Below are 17345 nucleotides of genomic sequence, written 5' to 3'. Positions count from 1 at the left end.
CGTCACACTCCAAATGGCGGGAAGGTAAATCCTATCAAGCAAAATATCCTTGCCATTGAGATTTTTCTGCCTGTGACTGGATTGGTGAGACTGTTCAGATGAGTGACTATGGCAATGTGGCATATAGCCAACTGCAAGTCTGTAGAGAGCTTAGGAAAGAGGAGGAATGATAGTTTACCGCAGTCGCATAGATGTAATTTATGATTTTGATTAGGACAATTTCAGTGCTGCTGCAGCACAGAAAATCTGATTGTAGAGGTTCTATCATTGGTTTACAGGAAAGATGACTGCAGTCATATAGATATAATTTATGATTTTGATTAGGCCAATTTCAGTGCTGTTGCCGCCCAGGGAATCTGATTGTAGAGGTTCTATCATGGTTTACAGGAAAGATCGGCACGAATTTGAGAAGCTATATCACACTCTGGAAGTTTTGAAGTGGGATTTTTTTTTTGGGGGGGTGGGGGGGGGAAAGGACTGATGGTGGTTTTGAAATGAAGAAAGGCAGGGCCCATTAATAAGGAACTGTTTCAGTATCATTGTTGAGTAGAAGAGTGAAGCTAAGATGGAAAGTGGTTGGTCATGTGAATTGGCAGGAATTTCTTTTCAAAATATAGTGGTTAAGGGAGGGAGAGCACTTTGGACATTGGTGTCATGGGGAATGAATCACTAACCAATGCTCCAGTAACAGAAGAATTTAAAGAAAAGAGGGCTGACCAACAAGGTGAGGTGCTCAATGACGGAGAAGGTGCCAGTGGAATATGGGGAGGGAACAGATCATAAGGGTGGATGGTGGAGGATACAACTATGCGGAGTGTCACTTGTAAGCCAGGTTTCTATTGAGGCATGAAGTGACCGCAGTCACCTTGTGACCAATAAAGTAATGGATGGCAACAATCTCGTTAACCAGTAAATAGACTTTGTGGATGTGGGGAGAGGGTGCTGATTGTTGATCACTGGCAGACTTCACGGAAGCTGTGGTATATTACAGCTGCTTCTCTGCAACCCTCTCTGTTTCTGTTAGGAGGAGTGAATAAAGTTAATCAGAACATAAAAAGCTGGATAAACTCATTTAGTGGGATGTGGGTGCCACTTGCTAGACCATTTTTATTGCCCATCCCTGATTGCCCTCGAAGGTGTTGGTGGTGAGCTGCCTGTGTGAACTGTTGCAATCCCTGGGGTGTAGTTACACCACAGTGCTGTTAGGTATTCCAGGATTTTGATCCGGTGATATATTTTGAACTCCGATGATGGTGTTCCCAGGTATCTGTTGCTCTTGTCTCTCCTCTAGATGTGGTGGTAGTGGGTTTGGAAGGTGCTGCCTAAGGAACCTAGAAGTTCCTGCAGTGCATATTGTAGATGGTATACATGCTACCCCTTCCACAGTGGCAGCCAATCAAGCAGGCTGTTTCCTATGTCCTGTCGAGCGTGGTGTTGGAACTCATCCAGCCAAGTGGAGAGCATTCCATTACACTTCGCGACTTGTGCCTTGTAGATGGTAGAGGCTTTGGGGAGTCGGGAGGTGAGTTAATTGCTGCGGTATTCCTAGCCTTTGACCTGCTCTGGTAGCCACAGATTATATAGTTGGTCCATAAAAACAAATCACGGCGGATGCAGGAATCTGAAACCAAAGAGAAAATGCTGGAAAATCTCAGCAGGTCTGGCAGCTTCTGTAGGGAGAGAAAAGAGCTAATGTTCAAGTCCAGATGACCCTTTGTCTTGACAGACCATTGCTGCCAGACCTGCTGAGATTTTCCAGCATTTTCTCTTTGGGATATAGTTAGTCCAGTTGAGTTTCTGGTCAGTGGTAATCCCAGCATACTTTGTGGGAGATTCAGCAATGGTAATGCTATTTAATGTCAAGGGGTGATGGTTAGATCCTCTCTTGTTGGAGTTCGACATTGTCTGGCACTTGTAACATACACAACACACTTGCCACTTATCACCCCAAGCCTGGATATGACCAGGTCTTGCTGGATTTGGTCATGGACTGCATCAGTATCTGAGGAGTCGCGAATGGGTACTCAACATTGTGCAAAGATTCGCACTGATTCAGTCCATGACCTTACGATGGGGGGGGAAGAAGATCATTGAAGCAGCTGAAGATGATTGGGCCTAGGGCACTATCCTGACTAATTCCTGCAGTGATATCCTGGAACTGAAATGACTGACCTCCAATCTCCACAGCCATCTTCCTTTGTGCTAGGTATGACTCCAACCAGCAAGGGATTTTCCCACTGATTCCCATTGGCTCTAGTTTTGCCCGGGCTCCTTGATGCCATATTCAGTCAAAGGCAGCGTTGATGGCAAGGAGCTGGTTTAGCACAGGGCTAAAGAGCTGGCTTTTAAAGCAGACCAAGGCAGGCCAGCAGCATGGTTCAATTCCCGTACCAGCCTCCCTGAACAGGCGCCGGAATGTGGCGACTAGGGACTTTTCACAGTAACTTCATTTGAAGCCTACTTGTGACAATAAGCGATTTTCATTTCAAGGGCAGTCACTCTCGCCTCGCGTCTCGCACGTTTGAACCAAGGTCTTTCTCCACATTTGAACCAAGGTCAAGAGCGAAGTGATCCCGAAGGAATAGCACGGTTAATGACCCCTTCCATCACTTTACTGATCAAGAGTAGACTGATGGGGTGGCAATTGGCCAGGTTGGACTTGGCCTGTTTCTTGTGTACAGGGCATACCAGGACAATTTTGGGTTGTGTTGTAGCTGTACTGGAACAGCTTAGGGCCGTGGCAAGTTCTGGAGCACAAGCTTTCAGTACTGTTGCTGAAATATTGCCAAGGCCCATAGCCTTTGCGGTATCCAGTCTCTCCAGCCATTTCTTGATATCAAGTAGAGTGAATTGAATTGGCTGAAGACTGCCATCTGTGATGCTGGAGATCTCCGGAGGAGGCTGACATGGATCATCCACTCTGGATTTATGGCTGAAGATTGTTGCCTTATCTTTTGCACTGATGTGCTGAGCTCTCCCTTCATTGAGAATGGGGGTATTTGTGGAGCCGCCTCCTCCAGTGAGTTTAATCATGTGTGGAGAGAAGCAACTCTTCTACAAAGTGAATAAAGTTAATTCAACTATGTGAGTCCATATGGTGAGGTTTTCTCAGTGAAACACGCACACAAAATAAAGCCATAGATGGGAGGGCTGAGCAGGACTGGAAGAATGAAGCTCTTTATGAATTTGAGTTGTGATTACATTGATTTGAGTACAAAATTACATTTACATGTAGCCAGTTGTTACAAAATGGACAACTGACTTTCACCAGCTGATGGGTTTCATCAATTCACTGCAACCTTCTTATTCTTTGAAAACTGAAATTTTGCACCAGTTTAGTTATCAGACTGGAATTTTATTTTTTAGGAGTCTCAGATTTTCAAATCAAAATATTATTTACCTGTGTAACTAAAATGTATTTGAGAATTGAAGTAGCTATTCCATTATTATAGTAATTAAGTGTGCGTTAAGAAGGTCGGCCTCAGTCAGCACATGGAAACTGATGTTTGTCAAACAGGGTTTGATTTTAAAACTTCCAAAGACTGATCAACGTTACTAGTTAGTTATGTGGCTGTATCCAAAATTGTGTCCTGAAGGATAACCTGAAACAAAGGTTTGTGCAGTTGCCAGTGAGTACAGATGCATTCACTTCAGGTTCAGGTTCTCTTTTATTTATAACATTTTTATATCTGGTTGGTGCAACTTTGTGGTGCTTTTGAGCCAAATTAATGACTGTAGAAACATGTGATGCTTTGTGCTCATTGCATCCTTTTTACACTGGGGCCTGCAGACTTTTTTGTGCTTGAGAGATGAACAGGATCCTCAAAACAGTGGTGACTTATCAAATGTCTATCTCAACATCTGTCTTGTCTTCTGTACATGAGAGAAGGCTGTGCATCTCAATGTGTCCCAGTGCTTTTAGACGCAGAAACAGATTATCTAGTGTTTCCATGGGAACATAGCATTGTATGATGATGATATGCTGCTTGGGAAATTTACAAAGGAGTCGAAGCACAGGGAAAGCATCTGACCTGATCAATGGAATTGAATTTGTACGGTTATCTTTTAAAGGCTTCTAATCCTTGTAGGGAATTTGTGATTTAACATTAAAAAGTACTGAAGATTTAAATGTGAACATTTACTCTGAAGTAGAGGAGGATATTTTTAGACAGCCTGATTTAATCCCATCTCCAGAATTTTTGTTTTGAAGTAACGGATGGCTTAGTCAGTAAGTACTGGAATTGTATGTGACAAAGAGGCGAGGCTATCAGCATTTATTAGTTTTATAAATGTACAAAATCTAGTTGGAGCAACCTCCCGCTGCATGGAATGAGCCTCCCGCTGCATGGAATGAGCCTATCGAGAGGTATGTCCAAAAAATTAGAGTACTTCATGATTGATCACTGCCATCTCCAGTACAAAGTGCAGTCATATGGTCTTGCTCCATTCTCTTTCTTCCGCCCCCCCCCCCCCCCCCCCACCCCAAACACACACTTCCTTCTGCCCAAACTCTGGTTTAGTGATTCTGCTGTAGTAATGGGGGAGGTTGCATGCAAGTACTTTGGCAGCTGAATGGCTTTTTTTGTATACCACTTGTAAATATTTATCCTGCTGTGAAAGTTTTACTAATATGACTCGTCTATTTTGTGTATTGTGCAAAAGTTGATCTTTAGTCGGTTTCTCTCCATTGTCACATGGTGTGGGGGGGGGGGGGGGAAAGAGAGAAATGCGGGTAAAATAATCCACTATTGTGAAAAATATTGTAATCCAAAAGATTTGAAGGAGTCTTTCTCTCTTCTCTCTTTTCCATCCCTGCACCCCCAACCTTTTTGTGCCTGACTTGAATCCTGTTTGAGCTTGTTGGCACCTTATCAACTGGCACTTTTGGTTCATGAAAATGTGAAGAATGAAAGAGGCTGTGTGAACAGAAAGTTCTATTTCATTGTTTCGAGGTGCTTTGCATTTAGTTACCGTGCACTTAGCTAAGCAAAGGTTTATTCTACTTGTCTGTAGATGTTTTTCTTTGTTAATAGACAACCGGGTTGTGCAGTGCGGATGTCTCAATTGAGTTGGCTTGATTTTAATTATTCATACAAGCCTATACAAGCAGATAGTGTTGCCTGAAAACCCGCCTCCCTCTGCCACTCCTCCCTTTGTTCTAATGCAGACAAAACTGTCTTTTTCTTTTCAGCACCTGGTTCACAAGTGGCTGGGGTCCAAAATTGCTGCTGCAGTTTTATGCAGATGGAAGCATGAGAAGGCGATGGGCTTTTGTGTCGCCAGGACAGTGGTTAGAATATTTTTTGGGGGTGGATGGGGGGGGGGGGGGGGGGGGGGAGAGGGGCAGAAAGAGACATTGGAAGTAAAGGTTTAAGTTCAGGGATCCAAACAGGAAAGTGTTGCATCACACACAGGGGGAGGAGTTGCAGCTGAACTCTGTGCCAGAAATGGACTTGTTACTGTGCTGCTTAGCTTTGGGACTTAGTGGAATATGTGACCGGATTTCTAAAGCTTCAGATCAAAGTGCTTAAGGATCTCTGGCGTAGTCATCATGAAAAGGAAAAAACGAATGTGGTTACCTTGGAAGTATAAAATGGTACAGTTGCTTTTTTCTGTGTTTCAGCTTAAACAGCAGGTCTAAAGGAACCAGAGCCAAAGCTTTTGAAGCATTCTTTGTCAATGAATATGTTAGTCCTGTTGTTGAGCAGTGTCTGAAAAAATATTGTGGTGTTCTTTTCTGCTGTTTAATAACCATTAATGAGGTTGATATTCCACAAGGTCTTTTCATGCTTCAACTTCAGTAAAAAATCTATTGTGATCCCGTGGGACTCGTTTCATTTTTAAATTGATTCCGACTGTCCCAACATCAATTAGGCTTAATTTGGTTATGGCCAAAGGGAAATTGAAACTTATTCATTCAGAAGTGAAATGCTGCTACTTCTGTATCATCCGTTTGGTACCGAAATCAAATCACAATTGATGCCCTGGGCTTTCCCAGGATGTTGTCAGTAAAATGTTGGAGCATGAATGGGGAGAGGAGCAGACACTTTTCTCCCCTTCCTCATAAGCTTGTTTTACGTTGATTCATGAATGTCATATGTACAATGCAATGGATAATATCTAATGTATCTTAATTAGTTTAAAAACTTGCAGAGTTGTACTGCATTGGAAGCTGCTTTTCCATTTCACTGTGAAGGCATTCTGCATTGTGGATGTCAGGAAAACATCAATGGGGAATGCCAAGTGTATGAATGGTTTTTAGTGCAGACTTTGAAACGGGGGTAATTTGCATTTCTTGTCAATTTAATTAATTGTGCAAAGTCTCCCCAAAGTGAGCAGGCAGTCCCATGAGCATTGCAAATATTTTAGTGCCATTTTGAGAGCAATATATGAAGTAGACAGAGTTTCCTCGACTGTTTTTATTTCGGGGGCCTATAATTAGATATAACACTTTGCATTCTGGAGGTAGAATTTCAGGAGCTTCTCCGGAGGGATTTAATCTATTTTGTGCTTGATTCTTCCACAGCACAATCCAATCCAAGACTGGGGTGAAGAGATAGAAGAAGGAGCTGTTTATAATGTAACCTTGAAGAAAGTCCAAATACAACAAGTGACCAAGGGTGCAAGATGGCTGGGGGTGAGTTCTCTCCCTTCTGCCTTTCCCCCTTTTTACGAAAGCTAATTTGTATACATTTAGATGCCTATATCAGGATTATACTCTGGCCTGTTGCATGTGATAAAAATTGGATGGGAATTGACCATTCGTTTATGTTGATCGAAAATCCTGTGTATCTTAGTTAATAGCAGATCGTGGACTCTAAAGGAAGGGGAAACAAAAATTGAGCAGGATGTAACATCAAATGTTCAAAAAGGCAAATGTGCTTCATCTGTATTAGTCTGGTTGATTGGTTATTCCCGATACTTGATCATGTTTAGCTATGTGCTTTCCTATGTTTAATTCACTTGCATATCTGACAGTCAATTGCAATTCAAAATGTGCAGGTAGGATCCTGGTCCAGCTGTTTACAGTAGGTCATTGCTAATCTGTTTCGGAGCTGTTTTTAACTTCAAGTAGCACAGCTAAGAGTGCTTGAACTGAACCAATACCATAACAGAGCCAGGATCTTTGGAATTTGATAGGGCAGCGAGTTACTGTGGATGACCCATGGGATTATGAACTGATATAGATGAGGAATTTAATTTGGTTTTGTAGCGCACAATGATTTACGAGAGAGAGTAGTGATGAAGTCGATGAGGCTTTATTAAGCGAGACTTGTCCCCAGCAGTTCAGCAACAGAATGAAGCGGCGGGGAGAAGCTCGGGTTCTTATACTCCGCCTTCAGGGCGGAGCCAGGAGTCAACAGCCAACCAGGACCCGGGATCTGTCAGCCAATAGCATCACGGCTTCACAGTCCCACATGACCCCTAATACATACCACCACAGGTTTATTGATTGTTTTCTGACTTTGTGGTGTATTTAATGCTTTTAAATTTGGTATCTAATGTACAGCAAATTCTCTGCATGGAAATCCAAGTTGCTCCTGTGAAAAAGTTGGGTCTTGGCATGCAGAAGGTTCAGCATCTAAGACTGAACTTTGAATGGAGGTGATCACTGATACCCAGGCTAGAGGTTGAATGTTGGATTGAACAAGCTTTGTTGTACAGGTAATTTCATGCTGTTTGAGAAGCCTATTTTGTCCAGTCTCTACTTTGTGAACACTTTAACTCCATTTGCATGGAGCTGCTGTTTGCCTAACTCTTTCCTCAGACCCATCATTGTTAACTTGGAAATTCATTTTCTCACCTGATATTGCCTTTTTCATCCCTATCATAGCACTACCCACCTTCCCGAAACTCTTATCTATATACAAGGAGCAGAAGTAGGCCATTCAGCCCCTCAAGTGTGTTTGGCCATTTAATAAAGTCATGACTGAACTGATCACAACCTCAAATCTGCATCCCTCCTCCACCTCTTTCCCCCCCCCCCCCCCCCCCCCCCCAGTAACCTATCATTCATTGCGTACCAAGAGTTAACCCCGCCTTAAAAATGTCTAAAACTCTGCTTCCACAAATGTTTCCGTAAGATAGTTCCAAAGACTAATGCCCCTCTGATTTAGCGTCATTTCCATTTTAAATGGATGACCCCTAGTTCTAGATTCCCCCAAAGAAGAAGCACCCTCTCCATAGTCGCCATGTCAAGAATCCTCAGGATTTTGTATGTTTCAATCAAGTTGTCTCTTAGTCTTAATTCCCAATGGATACAAGCCTAACCTCTCCAATATTTCCTCATGAGACAACCCATCCATTCCAGGTATTAGGCTGGTAAAACCTCTTTCATGAGATGTGGGCATGACTGGAAAGGCCAGCATTTGTGCATCCCTTAAATACCTTGGAATTGGTGGAGTGCTGCCTAATATTCAGGCAGTGGTGCTGCCCAAGAAAACCAGCTCTGCGGCTGTGAAACGCAAGTGAAGCGGCCATACTTCAATCTTGTAACACACCGGTTCTTTCAGAGCTACTCACTTCATCGGAAAAAGGTCTGTCCGAAAGAAGAGCAGCACGGTGGCGCAGTGGTTAGCACTGCTGCCTCATGGCACCGAGGACCGGGTTCGATCCCGGCATTGAGTCACTGTCTGTGTGGAGTTTGCATATTCTCCCCATGTCTTTATGGGTCTCACCCCCACAACCCAAAAAAATGTGCAGGCGAGGTGGATTGGCCATGCTTAATTGCCCCTTCATGAGGGAGATGGTGGCATAATGGTAATATCTATTAGTAACCCAGAGGCCAGGGCAGCACTTGGCAGTGCACATATCCCATGCTCTAGATATGCAAGGAGATGGTACTTGTTGCTTTGGAGAGAGGTAGATTCACTTTGATTTACTTTTTAATAGCTGGTTGTGACGCTCGTGGTCACTAACTGACTAACTGCTGGAGTTTTAATACTCCACAGGAGCCTCCTTCCATCCTATTTCCTCTAATCCTTCTCCATTCCTTTTCTTATTTACTTATCCAGCTTCTCTTAAATCCACCTAATACTTTTTGATTCAGGTGCTCCATGTAGTAGCGAGTTCCACATTCTAACCACCGAGTAAGATTTTTCCTTGAGTCCCTTTTGTATTTATTGCAATTCCTCACCATTTAATTGTCCCATAACTCCACCATTCACACCAACCGTTGACCTCCAAATTTAAGTGACTGCTTCACTTGCCCTCTTATGGTGCTGAGGGACAGATGGTTAGTACTACATTAATACTTGGTCAAAAAGGTGAAAATTCACATTATGATTTTCATCCATTTCTGCTCTCCTGATTAGAGAAAAGCCATGTTTGTAATTCCAATTAATTTAGAATGTAGATTAGAACCTTATCGGGTTACCTGCCTCTAGTATATTATACATGGGCACAATTAGTTTCTTATGGTGTAATTGATGGTTCTATAATGAATTCCAGGGAATTTTGGGTGCACTCATAGCAGAACTAAGCTTGAAATGAACCATTACTAGAATCAAAAGTACTGCACTGCTAGTGGGGTCATGTTTGTAGAGGGAGGTAATTGATGTTCTATAATGAATTCCAGGGAATTTTGGGTGCACTCATAGCAGAACTAAGCTTGAAATGAACCATTACTAGAATCAAAAGTACTGCACTGCTAGTGGGGTCATGTTTGTAGAGGGAGGTAATTGATGTTCTATAATGAATTCCAGGGAATTTTGCATACACTGTTAGCAGAACTAAGCTAGAAATGAACCATTACTAGAATCAAAAATACTGCACTGCTATCAGTTTAAAAGAGAGGGGTAGGGAGGCAAGAGTGGTTTTACTGTCCTCTTTGATCCAGCAGTGGCCATGGGAGTAGCAAGATGAGGAAACCCTGTTAGAGTTGCTTACATGCTCCTGGGGGGAGGATTCCCTTGTGCCTGATCAGAATGGTACTGGGGAACCTGCTGAGAACCAGCCCATGCCTTTGCAACACCATGTCTTTTCTACTCATTATCTTCTCTCTCCTCCCTCCCCAAACCCCATCACTCCATCAGCAATACTAGACAGTGGGTGCAAAACCTACCAGCTGCAGCCACTGCCTGCTTGGTGACTACCCTCACAGCTTCCTGTGCCTGGTTCTGTGCTTCGGGCTGTAATTGGGAGATGGTAGCAAGTAGCTGGCTCATCCCATCACATGCAATGATAAAATGGTTGCTGTATTACTGTTCCACCATGGCAGTGATTAGTCAGTAATATTACCATAAGTTATTTCCATTTAAAATGTCTTTTCTTTGCTTCTGATATCTTTTATTTGCATTTTTACTGAACATACGAATGTGAGAATGGTGTCTTAAGGTCTTGAGTCTGTAAAGGCAGTTGGCTTTTTCTATTCTTGAAACAGATTTGTGTGTCGAGCTCTGATGGGATAATGAGTAATTCATAGCCTGGAAGATCCAGAAGGTTTAACTCCGAGGTGTTACAATTGCCCATAATTATGCCAAACGTTTTATTTTACCAAACTAGTGCTCCACAGAACTCTACCCTAAAGTTCTTTATTTTAAAAGATAAATTTAGAGTACCCAATTCAGTTTTTCCAATTAAGGGGCAATTTAGCGTGGTCAATCCCTAGCCTGCACATCTTTTGGGTTGTGGGGCGAAACCCACGCAGACACTGGGAGAATGTGCAAACTCCACACGGACAGTGACCCAGAGCTGGGATCGAACCTGGGACCTCGGCGCCGTGAGGCAGCAGTGCTACTTACTGCGCTGCCGTGCTGCTACCCTAAAGTTCTAGTCTGTAGATTATGTCTGAATTGTCAGAACTCCTGTACTCATTTTGTCACTGATCTAGTAGTATCACAATGATCTAGGACACTCTACTTATTTAATAAAAAGCATGTTGAGCATTCAAAATAAAGGAAGCTAAGTAAGGAAAGTAAGTACATCAGGGAGAAAGGGATAGAAGGATATACTAATGGGGTGAAATGAAGTAAGGTAGAAGGATATACTAATGGGGTGAAATGAAGTAATGTGGGAGGAAGCTTATGTTAGGCATTGACACAAGCATAGATCATTTGGGACAAATGACTTGTTTCTATCCTGTTGATTTTGTATATGTAAATTACTATTTATTGCCCCTATGCTTGGTTTCTCAAAGAGCAAGATGGTCACCATGATTGTCAATTTGATTGAAAATCAAGTAAATTGTTATCTGTAAATAACCCTTTGTTAGTATCTGTTAACTTGTTTTGTGACTGTCATTGCCACAAATGATCTCTTGTTAAATAACTGGGGAGAGTGCAGCCTACCTTGACTCCGAATCACATTACAGCCATCCTTTTAAGCAATGCTTCTTGGGATAAGTGTGACTACTCCCTGGTCTGTTCAGTCCACACTGGGCTATAACCCTAGGCAGGGCTGTGAATAGGATTTCAGCTGCAGAAATCTGTTTCCCTTCTTAGGCCATACTTGCTAACTGATCAATCTTTCCCTATTTGTATTTATTTACTATTAATTTATAGGCTATCTTGGTAACCACCATTCTTCAAATTGACTTCCTGTGGCAAAATTGTCTGTCTTAAATGGATGTTGAGCATGATTTTACTGAATTGCTGTCCCTTCAATGAAGTGGGCCTAAAATTGATGAAGTTAGAAATAATGCATTTATTTAATGGCAGGCGAATTGCAGTTGGAGGATGAATACACATGCTTAAAAAGCAGTTTCAAATCATATTCTTGTCAAGAATGTAAATAGCAGAATGGGAAGGCTTCACCACTGGACCCTTGGTTGGGTTGGTTTTATCTCTGAATGAGAAATTAATGAAATCAATAACTTAAAGAATACCTGGAGTTACGGATATGTTTGGCGAAAAGGAATACATTATTTTTTTTTCTCTTAACCGCACAGAACAGGCTCTTCGGCCCTCGATGTTGTGCCGAGCATTGTCCGAAACCAAGATCAAGCTATCCCACTCCCTCTAATTCTGGTGTGCTCCATGTGCCTATCCAATAACTGCCTGAAAGTTCCTAAAGTGTCCGACTCCACTATCACAGCAGGCAGTCCATTCCACACCCTAACCACTCTCTGAGTAAAGAACCTACATCGGACATCCCTCCGATATCTCCCACCCTGAACCTTATAGTTGTGCCCCCTTGTAACCGCTACATCCACCCAAGGAAATAGTCTCTGAAAGTCCACTGTATCTATCCCCCTCATCATCTTGTAAACCTCTATTAAGTCGCCCCTCATCCTCCTCCGCTCCAAAGAGAAAAGCCCTAGCTCCCTCAACCTTTTCCTCATAAGACCTACCCTCCAATCCAGGCAGCATCCTGGTAAATCTCCTTTGCACCCTTTCCAATGCTTCCACATCCTTCCTATAATGAGGTGACCAGAACTGCGCACACTACTCCAAATGTGGTCTCACCAGGGTCCTGTACAGTTGCAGCATAACCCCACGGCTCTTAAACTCAAGCCCCCTGTTAATAAATGCTAACACAGTATAGGCCTTCTTCATGGCTCTGTCCACTTGAGTGGCAACCTTCAGAGATCTGTGGACATGAACCCCAAGATCTCTCTGTTCCTCCACATTCCTCAGAACCCTGCCGTTGACCCTGTAATCCGCATTCCAATTTGTCCTACCAAAATGAATCACCTCACACTTATCAGGGTTAAACTCTTATCTTTCGGCCCAGCTCTGCACCCTATCAATGTCTCTTTGCAGCCTACAACAGCCCTCCAAATCCACTACTCCACCAATCTTGGTGTCATCAGCAAATTTACTGACCCACCCTGCAGCCCCTCCTCCCAAGTCATTTATAAAAATCACCAAGAACAGAGGACCCAGCACTGATCCCTGTGGTACACCGCTGGTAACTGGTCTCCAGTCTGAAAATTTTCCATCCACCACCCCCCTGTCTCCTATGTGATAGCCAGTTACTTATCCAATTGGCCAAATTTCCTTCTATCCCATACCTCCTTACTTTCTCCATGAGCCGACCATGGGGTACCTTATCAAACACCTTACTGAAATCCATGTATACGACACCAACTGCTCTACCTTCATCTACACACTTAGTTACTTCCTCAAAGAATTCAATCAAATTTGTGAGGCAAGACTTGCCCTTCACGAATCCGTGTTGACAATCCCGGATTAAGCTGCATCTTCCCAAATGGTCATTAATCCTATCCCTCAGGACCCTTTCCATTAATTTACCGACCACCGAAGTAAGACTAACTGGCCTATAATTACTAGGGTCATTCCTATTCCCTTTCTTGAACAGAGGAACAACATTTGCCACTCTCCAGTCCTCTGGCACTATCCTCGTGGACAGTGAGGATCCAAAGATCAAAGCCAAAAGCTCTGCAATCTCATCCCTTGCCTCCCAAAGAATCCTAGGATATATCCCATCTGGCCGAGGGTGCTTGTCGACCCTCAGGTTTTCCAAAATTGCTAATACATCTTCCCTCAGAACATCCATCTCCTCCAGCCTGCCCGCCTGTATCTCACTCTCATCCTCAAAAACATAGCCCCTCTCCTCGGTGAACCCTGAAGAAAAGTATTCCTTCAATGCCTCTCCTATCTCTTCTGACTCCATGCACAAGATCCCACTACTGTCCTTGACCGGCCCTAACCTCACCCTGGTCGAAAAGCCTTGGGGTTTTCCTTGATCCGACCCGCCAAGGACTTCTCATGCCCCCTCCTAGCTCTTCTAAGCCCTTTTTTTAGCTCATTACTTGCTACCAGGTAACCCTCAACTGAACCTTGTTTTCTCATCCTTACATACACTTCCTTTTTCCTCTTGACAAGACATTCAACCTCTTGTGAACCATGGTTCCCTCACACGGCCATTTCCTCCCTGCCTGACAGGGATATACCTATCAAGGACGTGCAGTATTTGTTCCTTGAACAAGATCCACTTTTCATTTGTGCCTTTCCCTGACAATTTCTGTTCCCATCTTATGCTCCCTAATTCTTGCTTAATCACATCATAATTACCCCTCCCCCAATTATAAACTTTGCCCTGTCGTATGGCTCTATCCCCCTCCATTGCAATAGTGAAAGACACCAAATTGTGGTCACTATCTCCCACAAACAAATCTAACACTTGGCCCGGTTCATTACCCAGTACCAAATCTAATGTAGCCCCACCTCTTGTCGGGCTATCCACATTGTGTCAGGAAACCCACCTGCACACACTGTACAAAAACTGCCTCATCCGAACTGTTCGACCTATAGCGGTTCCAATCAATATTTGGAAAGTTAAAGTAACCCATGACAACTACCCTGAGACCTCCACACCTATCCATAATCTGTTTTGAAATTTCTTCCTCCACATCTCTAGTACTATTTGGGGGCCTATAGAAAACTCCTAACAACGTGACCGCTCTTTTCCTATTTCTAACTTCAGCCCATATTACCTCAGTACGCAGATCCCCCTTTCTGCAGCCGTTAAACTATCCTTGATTAACAATGCTACTCCTCCACCTCTTGTACCACCTTCCCTACTCTTCCTGAAACATCTATACCGCGGAACTTCCAATAACCCTTCCCCTGTCCCTGTTCTAACCATGTCTCTGTAATGGCCACAACATCGTAGTCCCAAGTACCAATCCACGCTCCAAGTTCCCCTACCTTATTCTGGATGCTCCTTGCATTAAAGTAGGCACACTTCAACCCACCTTCCTGCCTGCCGGTACACTCCTGCGACCTTGATACCTCACTACTCTCAACACTGGCTTTTGGACTACAGCTCGTTATCCCATCCCCCTGACAAATTAGTTTTTAAACCCCCCCGAAGAGCCGGAGCAAATTTTCCTCCCAGGATATTGGTGCCCCTCTGGTTCAGGTGCAAACCGTCCTGTTTGTACAGGTCCCACTTACCCCAGAATGTGCTCCAATTATCCATGTAACTGAAACCCTCCCTCCTACACCATCCCTGCATCCACATGTTTATCTGCATTCTCTTCCTGTTCAACTCGCTAGCACATGGCATCGGCAACAACATGGTTAGTCCTGGCTCTCAGCTTCCACCCTAGCTCCCTAAATTCCTGTTTTAAATCCCCGTCCCTACTCTTACCTATGTCGTTGGTACCAATGTGTACCACAGCTTGTGACTGTTCCTCCTCCCCCTTAAGGAGTCTGAAAACACAGTCCAAGATGTCACGGACCCTGGCACCCAGGAGGCAACATACCATCCGTGAGTCTCTTTCGTTGCCACAGAACAGTCTATCTGTCCCTCTAATTATCGAGTCCCCAATAACTATTGCTCTCCTGTTCTTCCCCTTCCCTTCTGAGCCACAGGGACGGACTCCGTGCTGGAGATCCAGTCACCGTGGCATGCCCCTGGTAAGTGGTCTCCCCCCACCAGTATCCAAAACGGTATACTTGTTACTTAGGGGAATGACCATGGGGCATCCCTGTACTGACTGCATCCTCCCAACCCCTCTCACCATCACCCAACCCCTCTCACCGTCACCCATCTATCTTCATTATTCGGAGTAACTACATCCCTGAAGCTACTATCTAGGACCACCTCTGCCTCCCGAATGATCCGAAGTTCATCCAGCTCGAGCTCCATTTCCCTAACTGAGGAGCTGGAGATAGGTGCACTTCCCACAGGTGAAATCAGCAGGGACATTGACGGCATCCCTCACCTCAAACATTTCTGCAGGAGGAACATTGCACTGCCTTCCCTGCCATCCCCCTAGATAATTTGCAGTAAAAACAAGAAAAAGAAAGAAAGAGCTTACCTGATATTCACTCACCCACTTAGGTTAGAGGATGTGGAAGGGTGGGGGATACTACAAGTGTAGTGTCTCGGGTTTAGCAACCGGCCAACTAAAATACAGGTAAAAATAAAACACTGAACCAGCAACCACTGCGTGTCCCGGCTGTCTCTCCTCTCGCGGTGTTTTCACTTCTCCGGCTGTCTCTCCTCCCATGCTGTTTTCACTCTCCCGGCTGTCTCCCCTCCCGTGCTGTTTTCGCTCTCCCGGCTCTCTCTCCTCCCGCGCTGTTTTCAATGTCCCGACTGTCTCTCCTCTCACGCTGTTTTCAGTTTCCCGGCTGTCTCTCCCCTCGAGCTGTTTTCACTCTCCCGCCTGTCTCTCCCCTCGCGCTGTTTTCAATGTCCTGGCTGGCTGTCTGTCTCTCGCACTGTTTTCACGCTCCCGGCTTTCTCTCCTCCCGCGCTGATTTTACTCTCCCGGCTGTCTCTCCTCTCGCGCTGATTTTACTCTCCCGGCTGTCTCTCCTCTTGCGCTGTTTTCAATGTCCTTATGGATGTGTTTCGGGATGTGTTTGGCTAAAAGGAATATATCAGTCACTTCAAGCTAACTCCTCGCTGCTTGATTAGATTTTTTAAATTGTAGGGCTCTAACGATGAACACTTTTGCAAAATTGTTTTTATTTGGGTAGTGCCCTTGAGTGTGGCAGACCTGAGGAAATACAATGATATTTGGTTGTATGTTAACTGGGATTCAAATGAGGATTTGTTCATCGCTTGGAGAGGGGGGGGAAGAACTTTCATTGTAATAATGAGCCAGGCTTAAGAATATAAATGTCCTCGAGGTCATTCTTGCGTCCATTTGGTGTGCTTAAAATTGGTCTGTTTCTGCAAGCATTAACTTGGTTGCTGGCCTTGTATTGACCCACATATAAAAGACTTTCATTTAGCTAGCATAATTTGTGGTAAGATGGTGATGGTTTTATTTTACAAGATGGAGACTATAAATATAAAGAACAGATGTAAATTTGGTACTGGAACAATCTGCCCTCCAGTTTTTTTTTAACTTTCTGCTGAGCAGAGTGATTAATGATTTTGGGGGTTGGGGAGGAGGAGAAAGAGGAGAGACGTTCCACAGGCCCCATCAGATCTGATATTTCGTCTAAATCAAGGTTTTCCAAACTTGGGATTGTGACCCGCAGGTGGGTGTCGGGAGGGTTGCGGAGCAATCGGTCACGGCATTCACAATCGCGGGAGAAATGCCCAAGGTCGTGACTGGCTTTTAAGAATGCCAGCTGCAACCGGCTTTCAAGAATGCCGGATGTCCACGCATGCGTTCCCCTTCGGGTGGATCTACCAGTGCACAGACCCAGAGCCCTGTGGGGCAGACCACTTCCACCTGACGTCGGCACGCTGTGTCAGGACCAAATTTCTTTTTTGAAAAGTCAAATGTGTCTTTCTGCCAGATGTGGTGGCAGAGAGCAGGGCACGTGTTTCAGAAACATAATTTTCTGTGTAGAAGGAGGCCATTCGGTCCATCAAGTCTGCACTGGCCCTTGGAAAGAGCACCCAAGCCCACATCTCCAATCTATCCCCCTAACCCCACCCAACCCACACCAAGGGCCGTTTAGCAAGGCCAA

At 44.2% G+C, this 17345-nt stretch overlaps 1 protein-coding gene across 18 annotated transcripts in view; it reads left to right on the top strand.

Annotated features, from left to right (window-relative positions):
• Nucleotides 1-17345, top strand: part of LOC140426606 (ral guanine nucleotide dissociation stimulator-like 1) — a 409325-nt gene that overhangs the window by 281495 nt on the left and 110485 nt on the right. For 16 of the 18 annotated variants that reach the window (XM_072511576.1, XM_072511590.1, XM_072511592.1 and 13 more), the window contains one exon: nucleotides 6527-6637. The exons of 1 other annotated variant lie outside the window; for it this stretch is intronic. In XM_072511576.1, coding sequence (XP_072367677.1) covers nucleotides 6527-6637 — 111 coding nt within the window. Of the gene's footprint in view, nucleotides 1-5430; nucleotides 5597-6526; nucleotides 6638-17345 lie in introns of those variants that run through there. One more of the 18 variants, XM_072511584.1, reaches the window with a different exon arrangement.

Source organism: Scyliorhinus torazame, chromosome 7, assembly GCF_047496885.1.
Source record: "Scyliorhinus torazame isolate Kashiwa2021f chromosome 7, sScyTor2.1, whole genome shotgun sequence".
Taxonomy (NCBI): domain Eukaryota; kingdom Metazoa; phylum Chordata; class Chondrichthyes; order Carcharhiniformes; family Scyliorhinidae; genus Scyliorhinus; species Scyliorhinus torazame.
This window is presented reverse-complemented; position numbering and strand designations above follow the sequence as displayed.